The following is a 22,801-nucleotide window of genomic DNA, read 5'->3' on the forward strand; positions in this document are numbered from 1 at the left end:
GTGTGTGCGTGCATGTGCTTTTTTTTAATCCATGCAAAGAGTACAGAAGAGGGATGAATGAACCCAAACTACTTTGGTGGGGGTAGGGAAGGCGTCATAGAAAGGTGACATGTGAGCAGAGCATAGAAGGAAGAAGTCTGCCAAGTGGAGGAGAGGGGAGAGCATGTGTAGAGTCCTGAGAGCCAGAGCAGGCTTGCCGAGATAAGAGGCTGGAGAAGGCTATGGTCGAAGACCCTTGATGCCTCAATGAAGTGATAGGACTTGATCCTGGAGACAGAAGGCCCCTAGTCAAGCCCATAACTTCCATGGAGTCTACTCTTGCCATGCAAGTGTCTTCTTCCTCAGAATTCCTACAGCCTTGAAGAACCTTTAAGAACCACATAATCAGGTGTTATTACTCTCAACTCTCAGGGCAGGAACCTTTTATTTTTATTTTTTTTAACTTCTATATCCTAACAGCACCTAAGAGTACTTAGCAAGTAAATGCTCAGTAAATTCCCAGAACTGACTGATTCAAATTCTTCTAGGGGATGGATTAAGCAAACCAGGTTCTAGAGACAGGAGTAGGGAAAACTCTGTAAATCAAGGTCACTACAGACCTTACTATTGACCATGAGTGACAGGATCCAGGACTACAAAAATGAAGTTCAAAAGCAACCACGCTTGACTTCCATGAACTTGGACTCCTCTCCTTTTGTCCCCTGCTTTGGCCCACTGCCCCAGCTGAGATTCACTCCTACTTCCCCTGGGAATTCAGAGCCAAAAGGGGAGATACCAGCATACCTCTGGCTCTGAACATACCCCCAGTGACTGGGAGGGCAGAGGACAATCAATGCATTTAGCAAATGCATCTGCCCCTGAAATGAGAGTGTGTGTCTGCTTCTATGTGTCAATGCCAAGTTGCAGGAGGTTACCATAGCAACTCCAGCAGGATGCTGCAGTGGGCAGCTTTGCACAGAGGTGCAGAAAACCCATTCTTTAACATGTTGGCTTTGGCTGTGCACATTGGATCCAAGCAGGCACATCATGGCTTCAGGCCCTGCCTTTGCGATTCTGCAAAAAAGGAAGTGGAATGTCGAATACCTGCTCATCCAATCTTCCTTTTTCATGTACCACACATGTCCCTTCTCATGCACAGTGAACACTGCATGTAGAGCCCCAAAATAGGCTCTTTAGAAACATAATTCCCTACACCCGTTCTTACACTGGATGAACAGATTGTGTACTTGCACATCAGCATGACTTCCAACACACAATTTACATCCACCAAAGAACCCAGCAATTGTACATTTTAATGAACAGCGTATCTACAATGTCAGCATTCCCAGCCAGCCCCCAGTTTTTATTGTTATTTGTACATTTCTAATGCAAAAATAAACACCATCAAGAGTATAGGTTGGGTTTAATGAGGTCTACCGAGCTGTACTCCGGGAACTATAAACCAACTTTTCAAAGGACCAGGCAGCTTTTGAAATTGTTTTTCCATAGAGACTGGAGAGTGGGGGTTTACTCATCCACTTCTTAATGTTTCATGTCTCATAAGGAAAGAGCATGAAAGGGATGTGAAATACCATTCCATTTGTGGTTCTAACCTACATACAGCCATCAGGAAGCCATGTCCCTACAAAGTGAACTTTAGTTGGTAGGGCAGTCAAATGGATGGGACAGCTTCCTGGACAGTTTCACTCCTTTCCCTTGGATCTAGAAATTTATTGGTGGCTGTCTATTAATTCTCTCCTTGGCAAAATAAGAATGGTGGTTTATAGCAGCACTAAAGAAATGGATGGTGTGGCTGGCCTGCACAGCAGGGTGAGGTGGATCTGCGCAGGGAGAAGTGAAGGAAATTTTGGATAACAAAGTCACATGCACCTGTGGTACTCTGCAAGCTGCAGATGCAGGACTACAGAATCTTTGCAGCTCAGTAGTGAAAATAGAGGAGTGGACTAGAGGTAATGTAGAAGTTCTACTATCTGAAGGAGTTTTGTGGCCTAAGAAAATTAAAATAGGATACCAAGGGAGAGATGTAAACAAACAAAGGAAGGAGGGCTTCTTGACCGGGGAAGCCATTCTTTGTGCAGGAATGCCTGTGTCTATCTCTCTAATGGAGCTTGAGAACAAAGATGCCAATGTTAACAGACCACAGTCTGGATGATTTCTTTATTCAAGGAGTTGGAGATTTGGAGGTGTCTGTTACACGAAAGCATGGAGGTAGGACAGATTGGACACCAGGGGTGTAAGAAACTTGTGTTCTGAAGGAAGGCCAGAGAGTGTCAGCTGCCTGTATGTGCTCAGTCCTGTCTGACTCTTTGCGACCCCATGGACTGTAGCCCGCCAGGCTCCTCGGTCCATGGGATTCTCCAGGCAAGAGTACTGGAGTGGGTTGCCATGTCCTCCTCCAGGGGATCTTCCCAACCCAGGGATGGAACCCAGGGTCAGCAGCCTAGTGACAGATAAAGAGCTCTCACTGAGAGAATTCCGGAGAATCAACCCATCTGCCCTGCAGAGGCCTGGCTAGGTGAGCACTGGGTGCCTATTTTTAACTGTCCCCAGAAGATGATTGGGGCCGGGGTGGGGGTGGAGGGTCCAGGGGGCTTGAAGCCAAGAACTGAGCTTGTGGCCTGGGAGCAGGAAAAAGGCTTCTGGGAGTTGAGCTGGGAGCAGCCAAGAAGTGCTCCGGTGCGTGTGCTTATGAATGAAAGCCGGGGACGGTTTCAGAGGGACTCCGGCAACCTGTTCCTTGGGGGGCAAGGCAGCGCAAGGGGAGGTGGGAGGCCCAGCATCCGGGTCGGATTCGGGGGAGAAGTCAGGTGCACTGAAGCGCCCGCCCGCAGGTCGGCGTGGATGATGGTCTGGGTACGGGGCGGATCCAGGGAGGTAGGGTGGGGGAGGGGAGGTAGTCGGCCAGTGGGTGTGGAGAGCGGGCCGGAGTGGGGGGGCTGGGGGCGCCGGGCCAGCGCCTCGGGCCGCCTCGATCTCCCCCGGGACTCACCCAGCACGAAGTAGGGCAGCTCGGTGTTCTCCAGGTCGTCCACCACGACCATTTCTCCCGGGAAGTCGTTGCGTACGGAGAAGAGGAGCTTGGGTTCGGAGGCCGAGGGGCTGTGCATGATGTTCAGGTCGTTCTCGCGCAGGAAGGGCAGCGCCGACACCGTGATGCTCTTGAGCTTGCACTCCAACTCCTTGGAAGGATCCACGTCGCCGGCGGCCGTGGCCAGCACCGCCGCCGGCCCCCAGCAGCAGGCGAGCAGGGCGCAGAGCCCGGCTAAAGCCATCTTGAGCCCCGGCCGCCTTCCTCCCAGCGCTGCGAAGGTGGGGGAGGCAGCGAGCGGGGAGGGAGCGAGCGAGCGAGCGAGCGCGGGAGGCGGGGGAGGTTGGGGAGGGGATGCGGAGCCGGGAAAGCCCGGGTCCCCCGGACCGAGAAGCCGCTGGCCTGGTGCAGGGCTAAGGAGAGCCCGCGCGCCCTTTGTTTCCCGGAGCTGCTTATCTGGGGAAGGCAAGAGGGGAGGTGGGGGGGAAGTGGGGAGAGAAGAAAGGAGAAGGAAGGACGTCGGAGGAAAGAGGAAGGGAGCTGAAGATTCTGGGGAATCAGGTCAGCCCCCAGCGGGCAGCCGGTGCTGCCGCCTTTCTCCTTTGCATCCCCCCAGCAGGAGCACGCTCTTGGCTATTAACTACCTGCACAGCATTTTTTTTTTTTTCCCCCCAACCGTTTTTCCAATGCAAAATCTTCCCTCCCGCATTATCTTCCTGATGGCTTGGGAAGGGCGCGCGCACACACCCCTTAAAATGTGCTTCCTCAGAGCAAGTGATGGGGGTCTCTAGATGCAAATACTCCCCCAGTTGTTTTGTAGATATAGGTGGTTCCATTCTTGTCTTTTTTTACCCACTAAAATTGGATTTTTATATTGGATAAGCGTGTGTTGGAATAAATGCACGTGTGTGTTATTACTCAGCACTAACGGTGCAGAAATATGTAGAGGGAATATTTTGTATGTACATATATATGACAAATAACAAGGTCAGTGTATTGCATACAGTTAAGCAGGGAATTAGAACTTTTATTTTCAATTTCTCTCTCCCTTTTCCGTTTCATTTCTGTTACCAATCTTTATCTATGGTAAGCAATATAAAGATCATTTGGAGCTGGCTATAATTGATAGAAAACGTAGAGCTAGCTCAAAGAATTGTTGAGCCTTTAGTTATAGAGAATCCAGTACACAGAACAGAGCTGGAAGAAAATGTGAGAAAAACAAAGTTTCTAGACATCCTTAACAACTGTAAAAGGAATAAAAAAATCTCCTTGGGCATGGGCCAGGTCAAACCCAGCCCAGTCAAGAGTAGAACAGGGTAGATAATGAAAACACCACTAACAACAAAAACCCTTGAAAGTTTTGTTTCCATTAGTGCTGGACAGTAACGCCTTAAGCCTCAACAAAATGATGATAGTATGCAATAAACTGGTAGAAAAGTGATTTTTGTATGTGCCAGTATCTGATGATTAACTGAACTTTCTCTTACAGGATAACCTTTAACTCATTTTAGAAGTTTGTTGAAACTAACACAGCATTGTAAATGAACTATACTTCAATTTAAAAAAAAAGTTTGCTCTTAAACATTTATTCAGTGCTGACTTAATACTAGGTGCTGTAAGACTATGTTATAAATAATTTCTAATCTCTGGTAATTTAATGCACCACCATTTTCAAAGAGGATTTCCACTTTAGAACAATTTCTCATTCTACCTAGTGTCAATTTATTGGCATCTGTGAATGTATGTCCTTTAACAGAAACAACAACAACAAAAAAGCTTTTGCCATATGTTTGACAAGGTTACTCTAGTTGATGAATGGGAATAAAGAAAATGAGTCATATATTTAAGGTCACATTTAAGGAGTGAAAATCTTGCTTATAAGAAAAGAGATAAAGACTTTATAACAGTTTGGTTTTTTTTTTTTTTTAACATATCTGAGAACTATTACCATGTAGCGTTGCAAATTACTGCAAAAAGCATTTATCAGCTAATGACTTTTTAAAACTCATCTTCATAGGAGATACTGAGATAAAGACCCAATGGTGTCTCTTTTGCCTACTCTCTCTAGCATAAAAACCAGTATTAACTTTGTTACTCAAGGTTTCCCATTGAAAAATTAGAGTGTTAACAAGAAAATACACTTGGTCTTAGAATGTGAGAAATACCATGAAACTACCAGATCATCTATTAAACCAGTTTCTCATTTGACAGATAAGGAAGTTGAGGACAGTGAAATAGTGAAGCGGTTTGCATGCTTGCATGTGGTCAGTCGCTTCTGCTGCTGCTACTGCTAAGTCGCTTCAGTCGTATTCAACTCAATTGACCCCATAGACCCCACCAGGCTCCTCTGTCCCTGGGATTCTCCAGGCAAGAATCCTGGAGTGGGTTGCCATTTCCTTCTCCAATACATGCATGCATGCTAAGTCGCTTCAGTCATGTCCAACTCTGTGCAACCCCATGGATGGCAGCCCACCAGGCTCCTCTGTCCATGAGATTCTCCAGGCAAGAATACTGGAGTGGGTTGCCATGCCCCCCTCCAGGGGATCTTCCTGCATTGCTAGCTGACTCTTCACCGCTGAGCCACGGGGGAAGCCCCAGTGAAGCAATTTACTCAAGATCAATCTGCCAAGAAGGAGTGGGGGAGTGAAGACCACAAATAAGATTTTGCCTAGGGCTCTTTCCACTCCACAGTTATGGGACATCTAGGTACACCCATGGATACTTTTTGGACTTTAATGGCTCCCAGTAATTCATTCAGTAAACATTTGCATACCTACCATATGCTATGCATTAGACTAAGCACAGGCAGATTCTAGGAAAAATACTCTTCTTGCTTTTGAGTAGCATATAATCTATTATTGTTTTGAAATCTTTCTTCCTCATTTTCTTAAGTGTATTGAGTCATTTTAGAAAATCCAAGTGAACCATTTGATTTTCTGATAAGTCAATATTGACTTTACTTTGCCTATCTATAGTTTTTACATGATTACATTTTTACATACTTTCTCATTCACAGTCACAAGAAAAAGGGTACATGGATTAAATGTCCATTTAGAAGAGGACAACAGAGGATGAGATGGTTAGATAGCATTACCGACTCAGTGGATATGAATTAGAGCAAGCTCCAGGACATAGGGAAGGGCAGGGAAGCCTGGCGTGCTGCAGTCCATGGGGTCACAAAAAGTAGGACACGGCTGAGTGACTGAACAGCAACAAATTGAGTTGGAAAGACTTGGAATTTGTGCAAGGGTCGAGCAAGAGGACTATGCAAATAAAAAGAGATAGTATATTGCCAGGGCACTGGATTCCTGTAAATATACATACACTGTCACGTGGCCTTTTCTTAGGGAAGTAAACACCTAGAGATGGGGAGAAGTTGAAGTTCACAAGAACTAGATCATCTCTTCTGTACGATGTTTTACTTTTAAGTGGGACTGGGAGAAGTTTGTATACATCTAAATAACTACCTTTGTATACAGGCAACATGATGTAGTGAAGCAATAGACCTGAAGTCAAGTCTGAACTCCATAATTTGCTTATTTGGAGGTGAGCCTGGAACATTATTACTTTAGCATATTAATAACAGATATGTTTATTATTACATATCCATCAGTGCAGCTTTTAATACCACTTTAAACATGCATATCGTCCTAGAGACAAATCAGTTTGAACCTGGGCTAGTCTTATCTTCATTATCCCCCTCAATAAAATGGGGCCACTGATCTCTGCCCATCCCCACAGGCCACAGATTATATAAGTACAAATACTTATATTGACTAAGACACTATAAAATAGCAGGTTCTGTCATCTCCAATCCTGACTTTCTTCCTGAGGTCCAGCTTCCACATTCCAGCTCCAGTGGCCTTGCTCCCTGATTCATAATAGCTTTTGAATGATTCTCCTGCTTTTAAACTCTTTTCCTACACAGCTACCAGGTTGATCGTCATGATATTCTTCCTCTCCTCATGCCATTCTAAAGTTTTTCTTTTCCCACAGGATAAAGTTCAAACACCTTAGTTTGGAAATTCAAAAACTCTTCCAAATTTCATACTATTTATTCTCTTAGATGTTTTGCTTATTACACTGTCCCATTCCCAATTCCCCCACAACAGGCAAACACATCCCCACCAAATTAAAGCCCGCAATTCATTTTTACTCCTCCCATGCCATTCTGCCCACCCCTCCTCAGTATTCTCCAGATTGTCTCTTATTTGCAGACGAAACTCAGCCCTTAGCTATGAAGTGAGACTTTCCATCAAGTGAGAATTTCCATCACTCCCTTTACCCATAGGTCCCTTCACAGAGCCCTTATGCACACGTGCGCACACACACACAACCTTAGAAGGTCAGTGGCCATTTCCCAACATAGTGTCTTACATTTTTATTAGCAAAATAGAACATTTTTATTAGCAAAACAGAAACAATAACACATGCTTTTTAGAATAGGTGTGAGAAGGAAATGAGAATGTGTATATAAAGGATATAGCATTTTAGACAGTTGGTGCTCATGAATGATAGCCTTTGCCACTCTTCAATTATTTCAGAAAGAAAATGGGCTTCAGAACATTTTTCATGAGTTTTTTTTCCCATGCAGTAACCAAAAGCAAATAAAGTGACTAATACTCTTTGACATATACCCAGGATAAACAATATGTCCACCAAAAGAATGTACAAGAAGATTAATTGCATGTTTACTCATGTAAAAGAAAAATAAAAACAACTCAAATATGCATCAATAGGAGAATGAATAAACAGCATGCAGTCATGTGATGGAATACTACACAGAAATAAAAAATAATGTGCAACAATGTGGATGAATTTTGCAGACATAAGGGAATGAAACCAGACACAAAAGAACATATCCTCTAAGATACAATATTTATGAAATTCACGACCAGGAAACATTACTCTTTGATGCTGGAAGTCAGAATAGTGGTTATCTCTGCAGGGAGGGGAGTTTAGACTGAGAATGTCAGGACAAGCTTCCTGGAAATGCTGTGGGTAGTGGTCACATGGACGCATGTATAGGCAAAAATATATCAAACTGTACACTCGTGGACTTTGTAATATCTAGTTCAGTTCAGTTGCTCAGCCATGTCTGACTCTTTGCAACCCCATGGACTGCAGCATGCCAGGCCTCCTTGTCCATCACCAACTTCTAGAGCTTGCTCAAACTCATATCCATCGAGTCAGTGATGCCATCCAACCATCTCATCCTCTATCGTCCCCTTCTCCTCCTGCCTTCAATCTTTCCCAGTATCAGGGTCTTTTCCAATGAGTCAGCTCTTCTCATCAGGTGGCCAAAGTATTGGAGCTTCAGCTTCAGTATAAGTCCTTCCAATGAACATTCAGGACTGATTTCCTTTAAGATGGACTGGTTTGATATCCTTGTCGTCCAAGGGACTCTCAAGAGTCTTCTCCAACACCACAGTTCAAAAGCATCAATTCTTCAGTGCTCAGCTTTCTTTGTGGTCTAGTAATGTCTAGTATACCTTGCTAAGCTGTTTTTTACACGGCTTTGGACCCTATAGGAGAAGAAAGCAGATGCAATTTTTTTCTTTTTACAAGTTGTTTTCTTGTCTCTCAACTCTATACCCGCTTTCCTTCTTCTTTAGAGGCTTTGGAGATTTTAACTTTCCTTCCCTCAAGATTGGTAGTCATTTGTTCAACTTCTCCTTTCCTTTACCCACTCCTTTCTACTATTTTATCAGAGTCTCCATATTTAGTGTCTTTTCGCCAGGGAAAGTTCAGGGGGCCTCTGTCTCTAGGAAGCACAGGAGTAAATATCTTAGCAGTTGGACAGTAACAGATTTAGACTTTCACTGGTCCACTTCCATGTTTTATCCTGGGGACTGCTCTCTGACATGTTTTGTAGCTTAGGCAAAAAGATACCTACAATACGGAAGAGGGAAGGTCAAAGCTATAAAAGATGCAGAGGAGGGAGTAGAGGTGAAAGAGATGAGTGGAGCTAAGGGGTATATATGGGAAGAATATTCCTCATTTTCCCCATTCACTCAGAACATCTGGCTTCCTGATGCTTTTTAGATAATCCTGGTATATACTACTTCAACATTCATTAAACCTCTGCATGCTTTTCTTTTTTCTGCTTCTTTATGAAAATAATCCTTAATGTTGCTCTCCATTTTTAAATGAAACTAAATCGAAACACGTCTCTCCCTTTCTGACTTCATATTTTCCTCTCCATATTTCCCCCATCACACAAATTAGTGTGAACCCCTCACATCCCTTTGCCAGCTCCAATCCCCAGCTCTTCTGTTGAATTGGATTCTTTCTTCAACTATTACGCGCCCATGCTCTGCCAAAATTCAATGCAGTATGCTAGTGAGCTGGAAATATTAATTCAGTTTTGCACCCTCATTAGGACATTTAGAACTATATTTCATATTTTGTGATTCAAAGTTAATATTTTTTTCCTTTACTCTTTCCTTCCCACCCCCATCTCTCTCTCTCTCTTTCATTCTTCCTTTTTCTCTCTCTTCTCTCAATTCACAGGCTCAGCAACAGCACCTGCTTCACAGAAACACAGAAACAAGGGTGTTCCTGTTCTGACTTCTCTAGTCTTCCTTTAAAAACCAAGTGGAGATTCCCTCTTCCTGACACACACTAAAGTGAATGGAGGCAGGCAGAAGGAAAACACCACAGGCAAAACAGTTCACTTTGGGGGAAGCAGGACATTTTTTCCTCTTAATGTCGCCCCAGAAACCTGAAGTTCTTTTCTTTGCCTTTGTCTTCACAATCCTGGTTTGGGCACATAATGTTTCTTGATGTAGCTGTTCAGAGTCTCTAGATCTCTTTCTCTATCTGCTCACCGAGTTCTTGCTGTCTTTTGCCTCTCTTTCCTTGATCTATGATGTGTGTACATGTATGTGAGAGAGGGAGAAAATACACTGAGATAAATATCTCACCTGGGGAGTGATTTCTAATTAAGTAATTCAGGACCATGACCAAGAGGCTAAAATGCACAAAACAACCAAATGAAACCTCAAATTAGAAGGAAAATGGCTCAAATGGGTCCCTATCTCTGCGAGTTCTAGTTAAGCAAGCAAACAAAATGGTCTGGGACAAATGATTATGGAAACTCAGAAGAACAGAAGAAAATGTAATTAGCTTCCAAGCTTCTTCCTGTTCCTCAGCGTTCTTCGACTATCCAACTCCCCAGTCATGAATTTACCCAAGGCTCCCTTATCCATACCAAAAAAAAAAAAAAAAAAGTCTCTGCTGCAAAGCTGGGAGGGTTAACAGAGTTGGTACCCCAGCCAGCCTGCTAACCAAAGAAGACAGCCGGGGAGGCCCCGAGCCCGCCCCAGTCAAGCCTTCCAGCCAATGGGCGCCCGCGGGGAGTGTGGCGCTGCGTCTCATTGGCTGCCCACCTACGTGCATAAGACAGAAAGCGAGAGGCAGGCAGGGGAGCATTGTTATCTTAAGACACTCATCTGGTGTGTGAGTCTGCAGGTGAAACTGCTTAGGTGAAAAGCGCGGAGTCGGAGCGGGCACACGCTGGGCTACAGCCTGGGATGGAATCCGCCCGCCTCGGAAGCTGCCCTGCCCGCGGCTGCTCGGGCAGCGTCTTCGCTGAGCTCGGAGGACACCGTTAGCATTTGCCCGGGAATGTGCACCTGCCGTGCGCCGCGAGCGTCCGGGCAGGTCTGCAGGCAGCCGAGGGAGTGGTGAAGCTGGAGGAACTGTCTCGACCCATGGGCAAGGCAGCAATTCCGGGAGAGAGACAGGGCGAGTGAGTCTCTATAGAGTTGGGAGGAAGGCACGAGCTTGGCTTTCTCTTCGGTGCAGGGATAGAGGACTCCCCGGGTCGGGGGTGGTACTTTCCTTCCCTCTCCACCCACGAGCGCCCCGACCCAGCGTCTGAGCCCCACTTCAAACATGCTGTGGATGCCGGGCATCCTGGCTGCTCAGCTGGAAGAAGGCAGCAGGCAAGTGGTCTGACGGCGGCGCGGCGGCGGCGGCGGCAGCGGCAAAGCGGGGAGCAAGAAGATTTGAAAAGAGACATCCGCTCCCTTTCACACGCTGAGGGGGAGGCATTCACGTTTCCCCCAAATGAGAAGGAGCCACGAGACATCATGAAGTAAAAACTTTGGAAAGCTGCCATTGGAGATGTTGCACAAAAACCTGGAACCTTTCAGGAGTCTCCTCCCAGGCGGTGGAGGTTTGGGGAGCAGCTGATAGAGCAAGGAGAGGGCTCTTGCAGGACTCAAGGTAACAGTGCAGGGGGGTTGGTGGTTTTTCTCCACCCCCCTTTTTACTTATTTTTGGTGTGTCTCTTGGTAAGGGGATGCTTCTGCTCCCCTACAGTCCTCTTGCCCTGGTGCCTGGCAGTTGCAGGCAGAGGGAATGATCCCCGTCGCCTCTTAGTTTCTGTCTTGTGGAGCTGAGCAGTGGACTTTGGGGTTTAGCTTGAGACCGTCCTGTTATTGCCTCCTGGTGTTGCTGGCTGTCACTCGACTTGGGCATTCTGCCTGACCTATATTGCTTTTGCTTGGTTTAAGTCCTCAAAGTTAGTGCAACTCCCATTAGCTTCAGAAAACCTGTCAGGCTGCATAATTGCAGAAGATGACAAGGACTTCTGCCTGCCCAGTGGATGCTGGATTGGACTGTACACGGTTCCCTATGTTTGGGACGGACCCCCAAGAGCTGAGGTCGGCATACATGATCCACATGTTCACAGATATCCACACGTTCCTAGAGCTCTATTCACATGTCCATAGAGCTCCCTGGCATGTCTGTAGAGGCCTGTCTCTTTCTCCCACGCACATGCAGCCAGGAAAAAATAAAGATTGAAGAGTGAACCCTGTGGGTTGCAAATAGTCTCCCTAGGGTGGCAGCAGGAACCCCACTGATTGAGTTGAACCTGGTAGCTTGCTGGGGACACTGGGGAGAGAATTGCTATGCTGGAAGGAGGGGCATGCTCAGATTATCTAGCCATCTTTCTGGGTACACATATAATGCTGCCTATGGTGTGTGTGTGTTTGTGTGTGTGTGTGTGTGTGCGCGCCTGTTCACAGCTGTATGAAGGAAGCAGGCTGCCTCTAGAAGCAGCATGCATGTGCAACTCCCTGCCCAGGCCCCAAATGCCTGGGGTGTTCCTGCCTAGTAGGAACATGAACTTGGGAGCTGCTCTTCCAGCCCAGAGGAGTTTTCTGCTCACCAAGCAGTCCCTCTGCATGGTACATATTTATCCAGGGTATATAGACCTAAGCCAAATATTAACTAATAATCAAGCTAATGCACTGTAACGTGATTGAACAGACCCCTCCGTAAAGAACTGTGTGTGTGCTCTCCCTTGCTCTGGGAGTCAGGTGCCCTGAGCAAAAGCAAATGTTTTTGTTAAAAGGAGAGCAATTATAACAGGCCAGGCTTCTAGCTGGGCAATCTGAGCCTCATCCAGCAGGGACAATGATCTGTCAGCATAGAGCCATCAGGAGAATAAAAGGTATATTGTAAGTCAAGTATTTCTGCCTCAGTCTTCTCCAGACATGTGCAGGGCGAAGAGATTCTCTTTCTGACCATGCTTCCTAGAATACGTGCAATTGCCAGTGTTAACCAAGAAGCTAAAGTATTTTACAAAATCCCCTGGGGGGCAGTCTGATGACATCAGACAACAGCAAAGTGATTCTGGAGTTTGTGTGTTTTCCCTCTTGGTTTCACACAGTTATGTGTATGTTATTTGTTGAAGGCAGGACCCTCTGGAGTTCCCTTCCATCCAAAATAAGTTGCTTTGCAGCACTGGGGGCATGACCAAGCACTGCTGTCAAAATGATCCTGAAATTTTCTATCACAGCTGCTGCTACACATATGTGTGTGTGTGTGTGTGTGTGTGTGTGTGTGTGTGTGTGTGTGTGTATACCTTCTTTTTATCTTCTGACTACTTGCCTACTGTGGGCAAAAATGCATGCTTTGTTCCTTCAAGGTGGGATATTTTGAGTTGGTAGAGAGCCTGGATACTGTGAAATGTTTGAGGAAGAAGCAAATATCAGACCATGGTTTTCCCGGCTGGAGGGCAGCTGGCACCAAAGGGTTTAACAGCTGTTCTGCAGCTATGGAGAAGACAGTAGCATCCCAGACTCTTGCTTCTCACTCCTCCCCCAAAATGGGGCTGGCTTTGTCTCCCAGAATGGAGTGATGTGTGCTGCAGTGTGGCCATAAGAAAGGAGGAAAGGAGGGATGGGCTGGGAGTGAGGAGGGTTCCTGCTCTGTTAGCATTGGGCCAGACTCAGGGATGGGGGACGTCTTCCCCCATTTAGGCCCTTAAGATCATCCTCTGGGTTTTCCCTTCTGGCCTTCTAACAGGTTGTTTACTGAGCAAGAACAGAGGGCAAAGAACATCCGTGCGTCATCAACTCCTTCTGATCCCCTTTCCCAAGACACAGGCTGGCCACTGGGGAGCCTCGCACAAAAACCATCCCCTCTGAGACGGTGCTCCAAAATCCCTCCCCAGCTCACAAACAAGAAGTAATCTGGAGGGACTGGGGACATCTGTGTGGGCACTTTCTGCTGAGTGGGATGCTTAGTGTTGAGGGTTCCCGGTTAGTGTTTTGTTTTCTCCACTGTGCAGACTATTTTTGGTGATTCAACTCTTTCTCTTAAATAATAAGACCTTGTGTATACATTTTACAATGGCATACTTTTCCAAAGGGCTAGAGATATTTTAGGGAGTTCATCCAATTAATCTTCACTTGCCTTATGCTCTCATTTATTGTTGATTACCCTAAGAAGTAGAGCTAGAATGAGTTTAGCCTCCTTCTTGGAAAAAGGAGGGCAGAGGACCTTGGAAAATGAACTAGTTTACTCTGGAACAATTCAGGGAAACTATGGAATGGGATCTGGATCTCGTCACTCCTAAGTCACCCCCAGGCTCTCCAGATATCTCCTAGGGAATGGTTTAATTGTGGTAGCCATGATTTGACTCAGCTGTTCTGTAATTTGCAGGAATGGGAGGCCGCAGTGACCTAGGGCTTTGCCTCTAGCACTGACCTAAGAGCTATGAGGGATACAAAGTCTTGTAAGACCTTGTCTTTGCCCTCAATGATCTTACATTCTAGTTAGGAAAATAGGCTTACATCTGGGGGAAAGGTAAATGACAACATACATTCTAAACAGCTGTTCAATACAAGAAATTCACAAGGCTGACCTAATTCATCTACAGTCGATTTGTACAGATAACAAGAGCTCTCAGTATTCCAAGGAAGGAAAATTTGAATTGTGTCTTGGGGGATAGAGTGGGATTTGCTTGGAGAGGGAGAGATGGTAAAAAGATCCCAGCTGACAGAGAGGCTCACTGCAGCACAGTTGAGGAAGCTGGAAACTTCAAGGCTTGCATGTTTCCATGGGATTTGCACTAAGCCACTTCTCCACTTGGATCCTGGTAACTGCATACATCTGGGTTAATTACTTGAAGCATAGAGTGGCCTAGAGGAAGCTGCCCTCACATGAGATGGAGGGATTTGGAATGTTGGACATCTCGTTAGACACTGAAAATTACCTAAGCCTTCTACCCACCCTCAAGTCTAATGCATATATTATGGGGAAAATAGTGCTCAAGGTCAGAGAGCTTATCAACAGCATATCAAAAATTTTGGAGAAAAGATATTGGTGGGGGGGAAGTAGGCAAATTTCAAGAGAATATGAGAAAATCTTCTCATATTTTTTTTTTTTTTAGACTGAGAATCTCCCGAGAGAGAGCCTTGATTTCCCTTCATTTCCTGTTTCCCCACCCAAATATCCCTATTGGGGTTTACTTGGAGCCGGCAAAATGCCAAAGCCCTCAGGCATTTAACATTGAGAAGATTTTCCGTCTTAAGATTCTTGAGCGTGCCCATGTACATAACCTCTCATCTTCCCTCCTTTTCCTTTTTAATAAAACATATGCTGTAGCAGTCACCAAGGAGGAGGCCACAAAAGCAAGAGGGTGGGTGCAGTATTGCCCGCAGCTGTACCACGAGGAACTGTGATTGCTCAGCTGAACTGCAGAGGGGGGAGTCAGCCTGCCAGCCAAGGGAGGGCCAAGGGCTGCTTGGCACCCGGAGATGGCTCGACCTGACAGCCACACTCACTGGCTCTAGTCATGGGCCTTATTTTCTAGCGAAGGGGTCAAGGCAAACACAGAACTAGTGAAACCCTATTCCTCAGCCTTCACTTGGTTCGAGAACTTCATTCACTCTACCTGTCACTGGTTGCTTGAGTGGCCCCATTCTGACACGGACAAAATTCCAGTGGGGCACTGAGAACGGAATGACTTACCTAAAGTCACTTCATCAAGGCTTTCAGGTCAAAAGGAAAGTCCCCAAGAACCTGGTGGGTGTATGATCGCTTAGCCCCAGGAGTTCACTCTGAGGACAAGTCCTGAGGGATATGTACTTTCTCTTGAAAATTCTCCCTTAGGCTTTGTTGTCACCTTTGTTTCCTATGTTAAGTGACCCTGAGCTGGGTGGTGGGATAGAGGCCCTCTATTTTATTCTCAAGTATTGCCTGCCATGTGTGGGGACTAAGCTAGAGGTCCAGGCCCATGGGCATGTGGTTAGTGACTGGGCCACTAGTCACTAGTGAATGGGCCAAAGCCTCTTCCTTTGGAAGTGAAGAGAGGCGGCCCAGTTGTCCTTCAGCCTGGGGGCTGCAAGGGATGGGTCTCATTTCACCAGCCAGGATGCAGGCTGCTGCCTCTGGAAACTATTGCTCTGCCGTGCAGATGGAAATTAAGTTGAGGAACATCATTACAGTATGGAATTCTCAACAGCCAAATGCTCCATCATTCCTTTCACTGAAGCTCATGTGAAACATAAATATACCTGGAATGCTGGATTAGGTGAAGGGTGGGCAATCTGATACCTCCCAGGACTGAGCTCTGCCCCACACTGTAGACTCATATGGCAGCCACTGGCCACATGTAACTCTTGAACACTTGCAATGAGTGTCGAAAGTGTAAAAATTCACACTGAATTTTGAAGACATGGCTTAAAGGAAAAGAGTGTCAAATACCATGGTTTCTTTTAATATTGATTACACATTAAAATTACACTGTATGTATTGGGTTAAATAAGATATATTATGATTAGTTTCACCCATTTCCCTTTACTTTCTAATGTGGCTATGTGGCTCACATTCTATTACTTTTGGGCAGTGCTGGTCTAGTTTTGCAGAGGAGTGACAGTTAATATGAAGAAAGAACAGAGGCTTGAAACAAGAGGGGCCAGAAACACAAAAAGAGAGAACTTGGATGGAAGGATGGTGAGCAGCCCAGAGAGTGTCGTGTATTTCCAAAATTAAAAATCAAGGAGGGCATAGATAGCTTAAGTTGCCTTGTTTGATGGTGACCTTATCAACTGTGACTCAGCCCAGTCTTAAGCATTTGTAGAGCTTTGCCACTCCCAGTTCACATGGAAACAATTAGCAGGTAGGAGGCCTAGGAATTTTATCCTAATATTTTGTGTGTTTCTGCCTGACAGTAGAAATATCCAAGTTAAATATCTTTAGGGTCTCACTCTAAAGTGTGAGGACATAGTAGTTGGGGTCAGCTGGATCTGTTTGACTTTCAAATCCCCTTCTTCCTTCTCATGCCTACCATATCATCATCTTTTCTTGGGAGAGTTTTCCTTCAAACAAAATATGTTGATGGTTTGATGGGGAGAAAGAAAAGTCACTGCTATGTGTTAGTGATTCTTTTGTGGACCTATCAGTAAGAAGAATGGGGAGAAGACATAATTGTTGAATTTTATTTAATAAGTACAGATTTGAACACTAAAGTCCACTCATTGCTATGTTCTTTACTATTATTTGTTGCAATAAGGTTTGGCCACAACTGGAATTCCTCATATTTGCTCAGCATTCTATAGTTTACAAAATGCTTTCTAAGCTTTCTCTCAACCAATTTTCACAACATCCCTGTGGGATGGTTAATATCTCAATTCAAATTTTTCGATGATCTGCCCCTAAACTACCTTTATTACTTTATTTTCTGGTCCCTCTCTTTATATGCACTTCATTCAATCTTGCTTAATCAAACTGGTTTACCTACTGTTCTTCAGTGTTCACTGTGCAAAGTAGCGATCTTAACTGAACCTCAGTTTTGTCATTTATAAAAAAAATAATAATGCTCCATCTCTCAATCTGTTCTAAATATTAAATGAGATGAAATACATAAGAAGCCAAACACAGTTCCAGGCACATGACAAATGTCAACATTCTTTCCAACCAAACATCTTTCACTTTGACAATTGCCAAGGTTAAAATGTTCATAGGCGAACACATTATGTACCCATTTCACACACACAATGATTCCTCTCTCCAAATTCCCTGCTTTGGTTAATGGGACAACCAATCCCCCAGGGGCAAAATTAAGAAGTACAGGTTGTCCTGGCCTCTGCTTTCTCTCACACAGCTCCTCCCTTCACCCCCAGTTCAGTTCATTCGCTCAGTCATGTCCAACTCTTTGCAACTCCATGAACTGAAGCGTGCCAGGCTTCCCTGTCCATCACCAACTCCCAGAACTTGCTCAAATTCATGTCCATCAAGTTGGTGGACCACAGCCTTATCTAACTCAATGAAACTATGAGCCATGCCATGTAGGGCCACCCAAGGTGGACGGGTCATGGTGAAGAGTTCTGACAAAACATGGTCCACTGGAGAAGGGGAATGGCAAACCACTTCAGTATTCTTGCCTTGAGAACCCCATGAACAGTATGAAAAGGCAAAAAGATATGACACTGAAAGATGAACTCCCCAGCTAGGTAGGTGCCCAATATGCTACTGGAGAAGAGTGGAGAAACAACTCCAGAAAGAATGCAGAGGCAGAGCCAAAGAGAAAACAACACCCAGTTGTGGATGCGACTGGTGGTAGAAGTAAAGTCTGATGCTGTAAAGAGCAATATTGCGTAGGAACCTGGAATGCTAGGTCCATGAACCAAGGCAAATTGGAAGTGGTCAAACAGAGATGGCAAGAGTGAACATTGACATTTTAGGAATCAGCGAACTAAAATGGGCTGGAATGGGTGAATTTAATTCCTATGACTATTATATCTACTACTGTGGGCAAGAATCCTTTACAAGAAATGGAGTAGCCCTCATAGTCAACAAAAAAAGAGTCTGAAATATAGTACGTATGTTCAGTCTCAAAAATGACAGAATCATCTCTTCATTTCAAAGCAAACCATTCAATATCACGGTAATCCAAGTCTATGTCCCAACCAGTAATGCTGAAGAAGCTGAAACTGAATGGTTCTATGAAGACCTACAAGACCTTCTAGAACTAACACACAAGAAAGATGTCATTTTCATCATAGGGGACTGGAATGCAAAAGTAGGAAGTCAAGAGATACCTGGAGTAACAGGCAAATTTGGCCTTGGAGTACAGAATGAAGCAGGGCAAAGGCTAATAGAGTTTTGCCAAGAGAACGCACTGGTCATAGCAAACACCCTCTTCCAACAACACAAAAGAAAACTCTATTACACATGGACATCACCATATGGTCAATACCGAAATCAGACTGATTATATTTTTTGCCACCAGAGATAGAGAAGCTCTATACAATCAGCAAAAACAAGACTGGGAGCTGACTGTGGCTCAGATCATGAACTCCTTATTGACAAATTCAGACTTAAATTGAAGAAAGTAGGGAAAACCACTAGACCATTCAGGTATGACCTACATCATATAATCCCTTATGATTATACAGTGAAAGTGACAAACAGATTCAAGGGATTAGATCTGATAGAGGATTTGAAGAACTATGGATGGAGGTTCCTGACATTGTACAGGAGGCAGTGATTAAGACCATCCCCAAGAAAAAGAAATGCAAAAAGGCAAAATGGTTGTTTGAGGAGGCCTTACAAATAGCTGAGAAAAGAAGTGAAAGGCAAAGGAGAAAAGGGAAGATATACCCATCTGAATCCACCCCCACACCCAATCAATTCCATCAATTCGGACTTAAGGAGATCTACCTCCTGCCGATCTCTCAAAGCCATCCTCCCCTTCCCCACTCCTCCAGCCCCTCTCTATCTGGCTCTCACCCCTCTCACCAGGACTCGCCCTGTACTTGGTCTCCCTGTCTCCTTTTTTTAAGGACTAGCCAACCCAGCCTCTCGTTTGGCTGGAGTGATCTTTCGAACTGATAAATGCCATTATGCTCTTTCCTTTCATATGGTTCTCCAGTGGCTTCTCACTGCTATCAGGAGAAAAACCCAAGTTTGTTAGCATCACAAAGAGGAGGGCCTTCACCATCTGGTCCAGCAGCATCTCCATTTCTCTGTTCCCTTCCCCCTTCTCAGTCCAGCTACCAGAACTATAGGCAGTTTCCTCAGTATCCCAAGCTGTTAGATGTGCTGCGTTGCTTTTGTGGAGAACCTTCCCTTGCCCTGTGGTCTGTTTCCCGAGGGTTACTGAGCTTTAACACTCCACAAGGATGCTCTCCTTATGGAAGAGACGACTTGCCCAAGATGAGGAATTAACTGCCTCCTCTTCTACACCCCTGAACATCTCACTCAAACTCTGTTTTTGTACGATACCCAGCACACTACAGTGATCTGTTCATATGGCCCTCTCCTGCACTCAGAGGCACGGTTGGCGCTGGAGTTCTAAGATGCATTTGTCAGGAACTACTCATTCAGAATATCATGGGTACTGTATGTGCCAGGTACTCTTCTTAGGCACTGGGAGTTCTGCAGTGAATAACAAATAAAAACCCTGCCATCAAGATACTTACACTCTAGGGGATGATAATCATAATAGTGATTACTATTGACATAGCTGATAATAGTGGTACTTTATGTGTAGTCCTTATCTGTCTTACACAGAAGTTCTTACACTTTAGTAGGACTTATGTGTCAGGCCCTATACTGAAGGATTTACATATATTAACTCATTGCCTTCATGTCATGATTCTATCATTCTCATTTTAATAAATCTTATATTCCCATTTTACAGATGATGAATTGGAAGCCCAGGGAGGTTAAACAATTTGTCTAAAGTTATACAGCTAGTAAGAGGTGGCTGACATTCTAACCCAGTTTAGATACTGAGTCTATATTGCTTATTACTATATATCTGTAAAGAGAAATATGTAGACACAGAAATGAGATATTTTCAGTGCTGATAATGAAGAAAAGCATAAAAATAGAGTACAGTAGGAGAGAGTGATTGAGGTGGTGGTCAGGGAAGGTGTCTTTGAGAAGGGAACATTTAAATTGGAAATGGATGTATCAGTTGCATGTGTGTGTGCTAGTGTCTGCCTCTTTGAGACCCCACGGACTGTAGCCCACCAGGCTCCTCCATTCATGGGATTCTCCAGGCAAGAATACTGGAGTGGGGTGCCATGCCCTCCTCCAGGGGATCTTCCTGATCCAGGCATGGAGCCTGTATCTCTTATGTCTCCTGCATTGGCAGGTGGGTTTTTTACCACTAGCACCACCTGGAAATTCCAGGTGGGATAGAATCTCGGGTCTAAAGAAAAGAAATTGTGGACTCAGTAACCAAGTTCTGGTGGCTGTAATGTAATGACCATCCGCCACCACTGAAGGTACCAGATTTGGTCCAGGGCTGGGGGAGGGGGGGTACAGTGCAAGTGCTAGGAAGCAGAAGATGGCCCCAATATTTGCAGACCTCTCTCCCATCAGTCCATTTGTCCTTCTGGTCTTTGGGGTTAAGACATATCTCATAGGATGTCTGGTTGGCTGCTCTCCACAGAGGTAGGAGGTGTGGACACACGCTCATACACACACATGTGTGTCCCTGCTCTGCCGAACCACTTGATTTCATGTCTCTCCTGTGAATGACGTGTCACTCAGAACCTTAGTTAAGTGGCAGGCACAGGCACAGCAAAAAGGCTGGAGAGGCGCCAGTGGCATGAGCGAAAGGGGAAAGGAAAATTATTTTTTAACAAGACAAGAAGTGAATTGGACTGGAGGGAGAAATGGGAATTTGACCAGGGAGGGGTATACAGAGGGCAGTGTTTCTGAGATGCTGACAGTTGACCTGGATGGTAGTCTGTGCTATAATTTTTCATATATATGTATATATACATACACATATATACACATATACATATATGTTCACATGCAACACTCCACATAGATACACATACATACATATGTATCTTTTCTATAAATATTTCTGGTAAAAAGATTAAAAAAATAAATGATTTGGAGAGCAGATAAAACCTGAGAGGGGGCAAGTTCTTACCTATTTAATATACATCTGAAGCATGCTTGATAAACACTGTACTAGGCTTTTTTTGAAACCTATATTTTCTCATTTAATTTTTTACTATAACCTTATGAAGTATCATTCCTGTTTACAGACTGAAATCGGGGAAGGCAAAGCCCAGAGACTCTTGCCCCTGTGCCATGCCCTCTGCTTTCCTCACAGGAAAAGTTCTGAGAGTCAGCAAGGTGGGGAGAAAAGGCTCCTGATTTCGGGGTCGGACAAACTGGGCTTTGATCTAGTCCTGGTCACTCGCTAGCTGTGTGACCTTGGATATATTACACAACCTCTCTGAGCTTCAGTTTGCCCATATAGTAAGATGAAGCGGATATCCCCTCATATCATGAAGTACAAACATCATGAAGATTAAAGACGATGTTTGCAAAACATCAGCAATGTACCTGCCACGCAATAGGCATTGAGAAAATGACAGCTACTGGTTTTGTGTCCCTAAGTATTAAATCTCACAAGACATTGACTTCCTTCGAGAACAGAAATGGCATTTAGCTACCATCAGTGAGGGTCAGGTATTAGCTTCAGTATTTGCTATTAGATGCCAGAGCATCCAGAACTGGCTGGCAGCAGTTACCATGTGAAGTGCTCACCAGGCATCACTCATTTAATCATCTAACAACACTTTGAGAAGGGTTGTTATCTTCTGTTTATAGTTGAAGAAATTTAAGCTCAGGGACATAAAATAACCTGAGGTCACTCAGCTTAGAAGTGGCAGAGCTCAGGTTTGAGCTCAGATCTATCAGATCCCAAGGCCCATGCTCTTCGACACTGGACTTTCAATGTGATCATTGTCTTAGGTAGCATGCAGGGGAAAGGGCACATTTGTGGTCAAGGTCGGGGTAACTGCTTTGAGGACAAGGCTAAATCGGTTAGGAGTGGGATGGAAGCATTGTTAAACCCTCAGGGTATTTCTGGAGCAGGTCAAAAGGTTGGTGCTGCAAAGTTTTAAGTGCAATGCTTTACACATATTGGGTACTTAAGATGTGTGGGCTGAATGTAAGTGCCTCTGCTTCTGAATACAGGTGTATTCCATTTTCAAAAGAGCAGGCTTGCAAAACAAATGAAATAAGAGGTGAGTGTCCTTATGCTTGGAGGAAAGGTTTCCTTGAATTACACAAAGGCATATTGCCAGCATTTTTAACCTTTTTAAAAAGCAGTAGAAGATTAATCAAATAAATCCTTACCCAGAACCCCAATATGTGAAACAGATAAAAGCAGATGTCTTTGCCTGGAGCAGGTCTGGGTGCCCGGAGCCTCCCCACCTGTCAGTTCTTTCTTCACCTGCAAGTGATCCTTGAGACACCTCCTTGGGACCTAAAGGCTGTTTAAAAACACGTTGAAAATCACCGTGCTACAGAGCTCCTTTAAAACACTGGGCTTATGATTCATTTACTAAAATTGATTTTAAAATATAAGATCATCATTAATGCTGACACACCTGTGAAGGGAGCCTAGGATGAATCCCTCTTCTTCTCAGTCATGTGTGAAATTCAATACCTATGAACAAATGCCTGTGGTGTGTCAGGCACAGTGCT

At 44.8% G+C, this 22,801-nt stretch overlaps 2 protein-coding genes across 2 annotated transcripts in view; one reads left to right on the forward strand and one right to left on the reverse strand.

Annotated features, from left to right (window-relative positions):
- The window catches only part of ASTN1 (astrotactin 1), a 347,419-nt gene extending 344,147 nt beyond the window's left edge, over window positions 1–3,272 (reverse strand). The window contains exon 1 of the mRNA XM_061160781.1: window positions 2,990–3,272. Within this exon, the coding sequence (XP_061016764.1) occupies window positions 2,990–3,272 (283 nt within the window). The remainder of the gene's footprint in view (window positions 1–2,989) is intronic.
- A 7,875-nt stretch (window positions 3,273–11,147) lies between these two features.
- BRINP2 (BMP/retinoic acid inducible neural specific 2) overlaps window positions 11,148–22,801 on the forward strand; it is a 134,646-nt gene continuing 122,992 nt past the window's right edge. Inside the window, exon 1 of the mRNA XM_061161254.1 lies at window positions 11,148–11,260. The gene's annotated coding sequence lies outside the window, so the exon portion shown is untranslated. The remainder of the gene's footprint in view (window positions 11,261–22,801) is intronic.

The sequence above is a fragment of the Dama dama genome, chromosome 14, assembly GCF_033118175.1.
Source record: "Dama dama isolate Ldn47 chromosome 14, ASM3311817v1, whole genome shotgun sequence".
NCBI classification, from domain to species: Eukaryota; Metazoa; Chordata; class Mammalia; order Artiodactyla; family Cervidae; genus Dama; species Dama dama.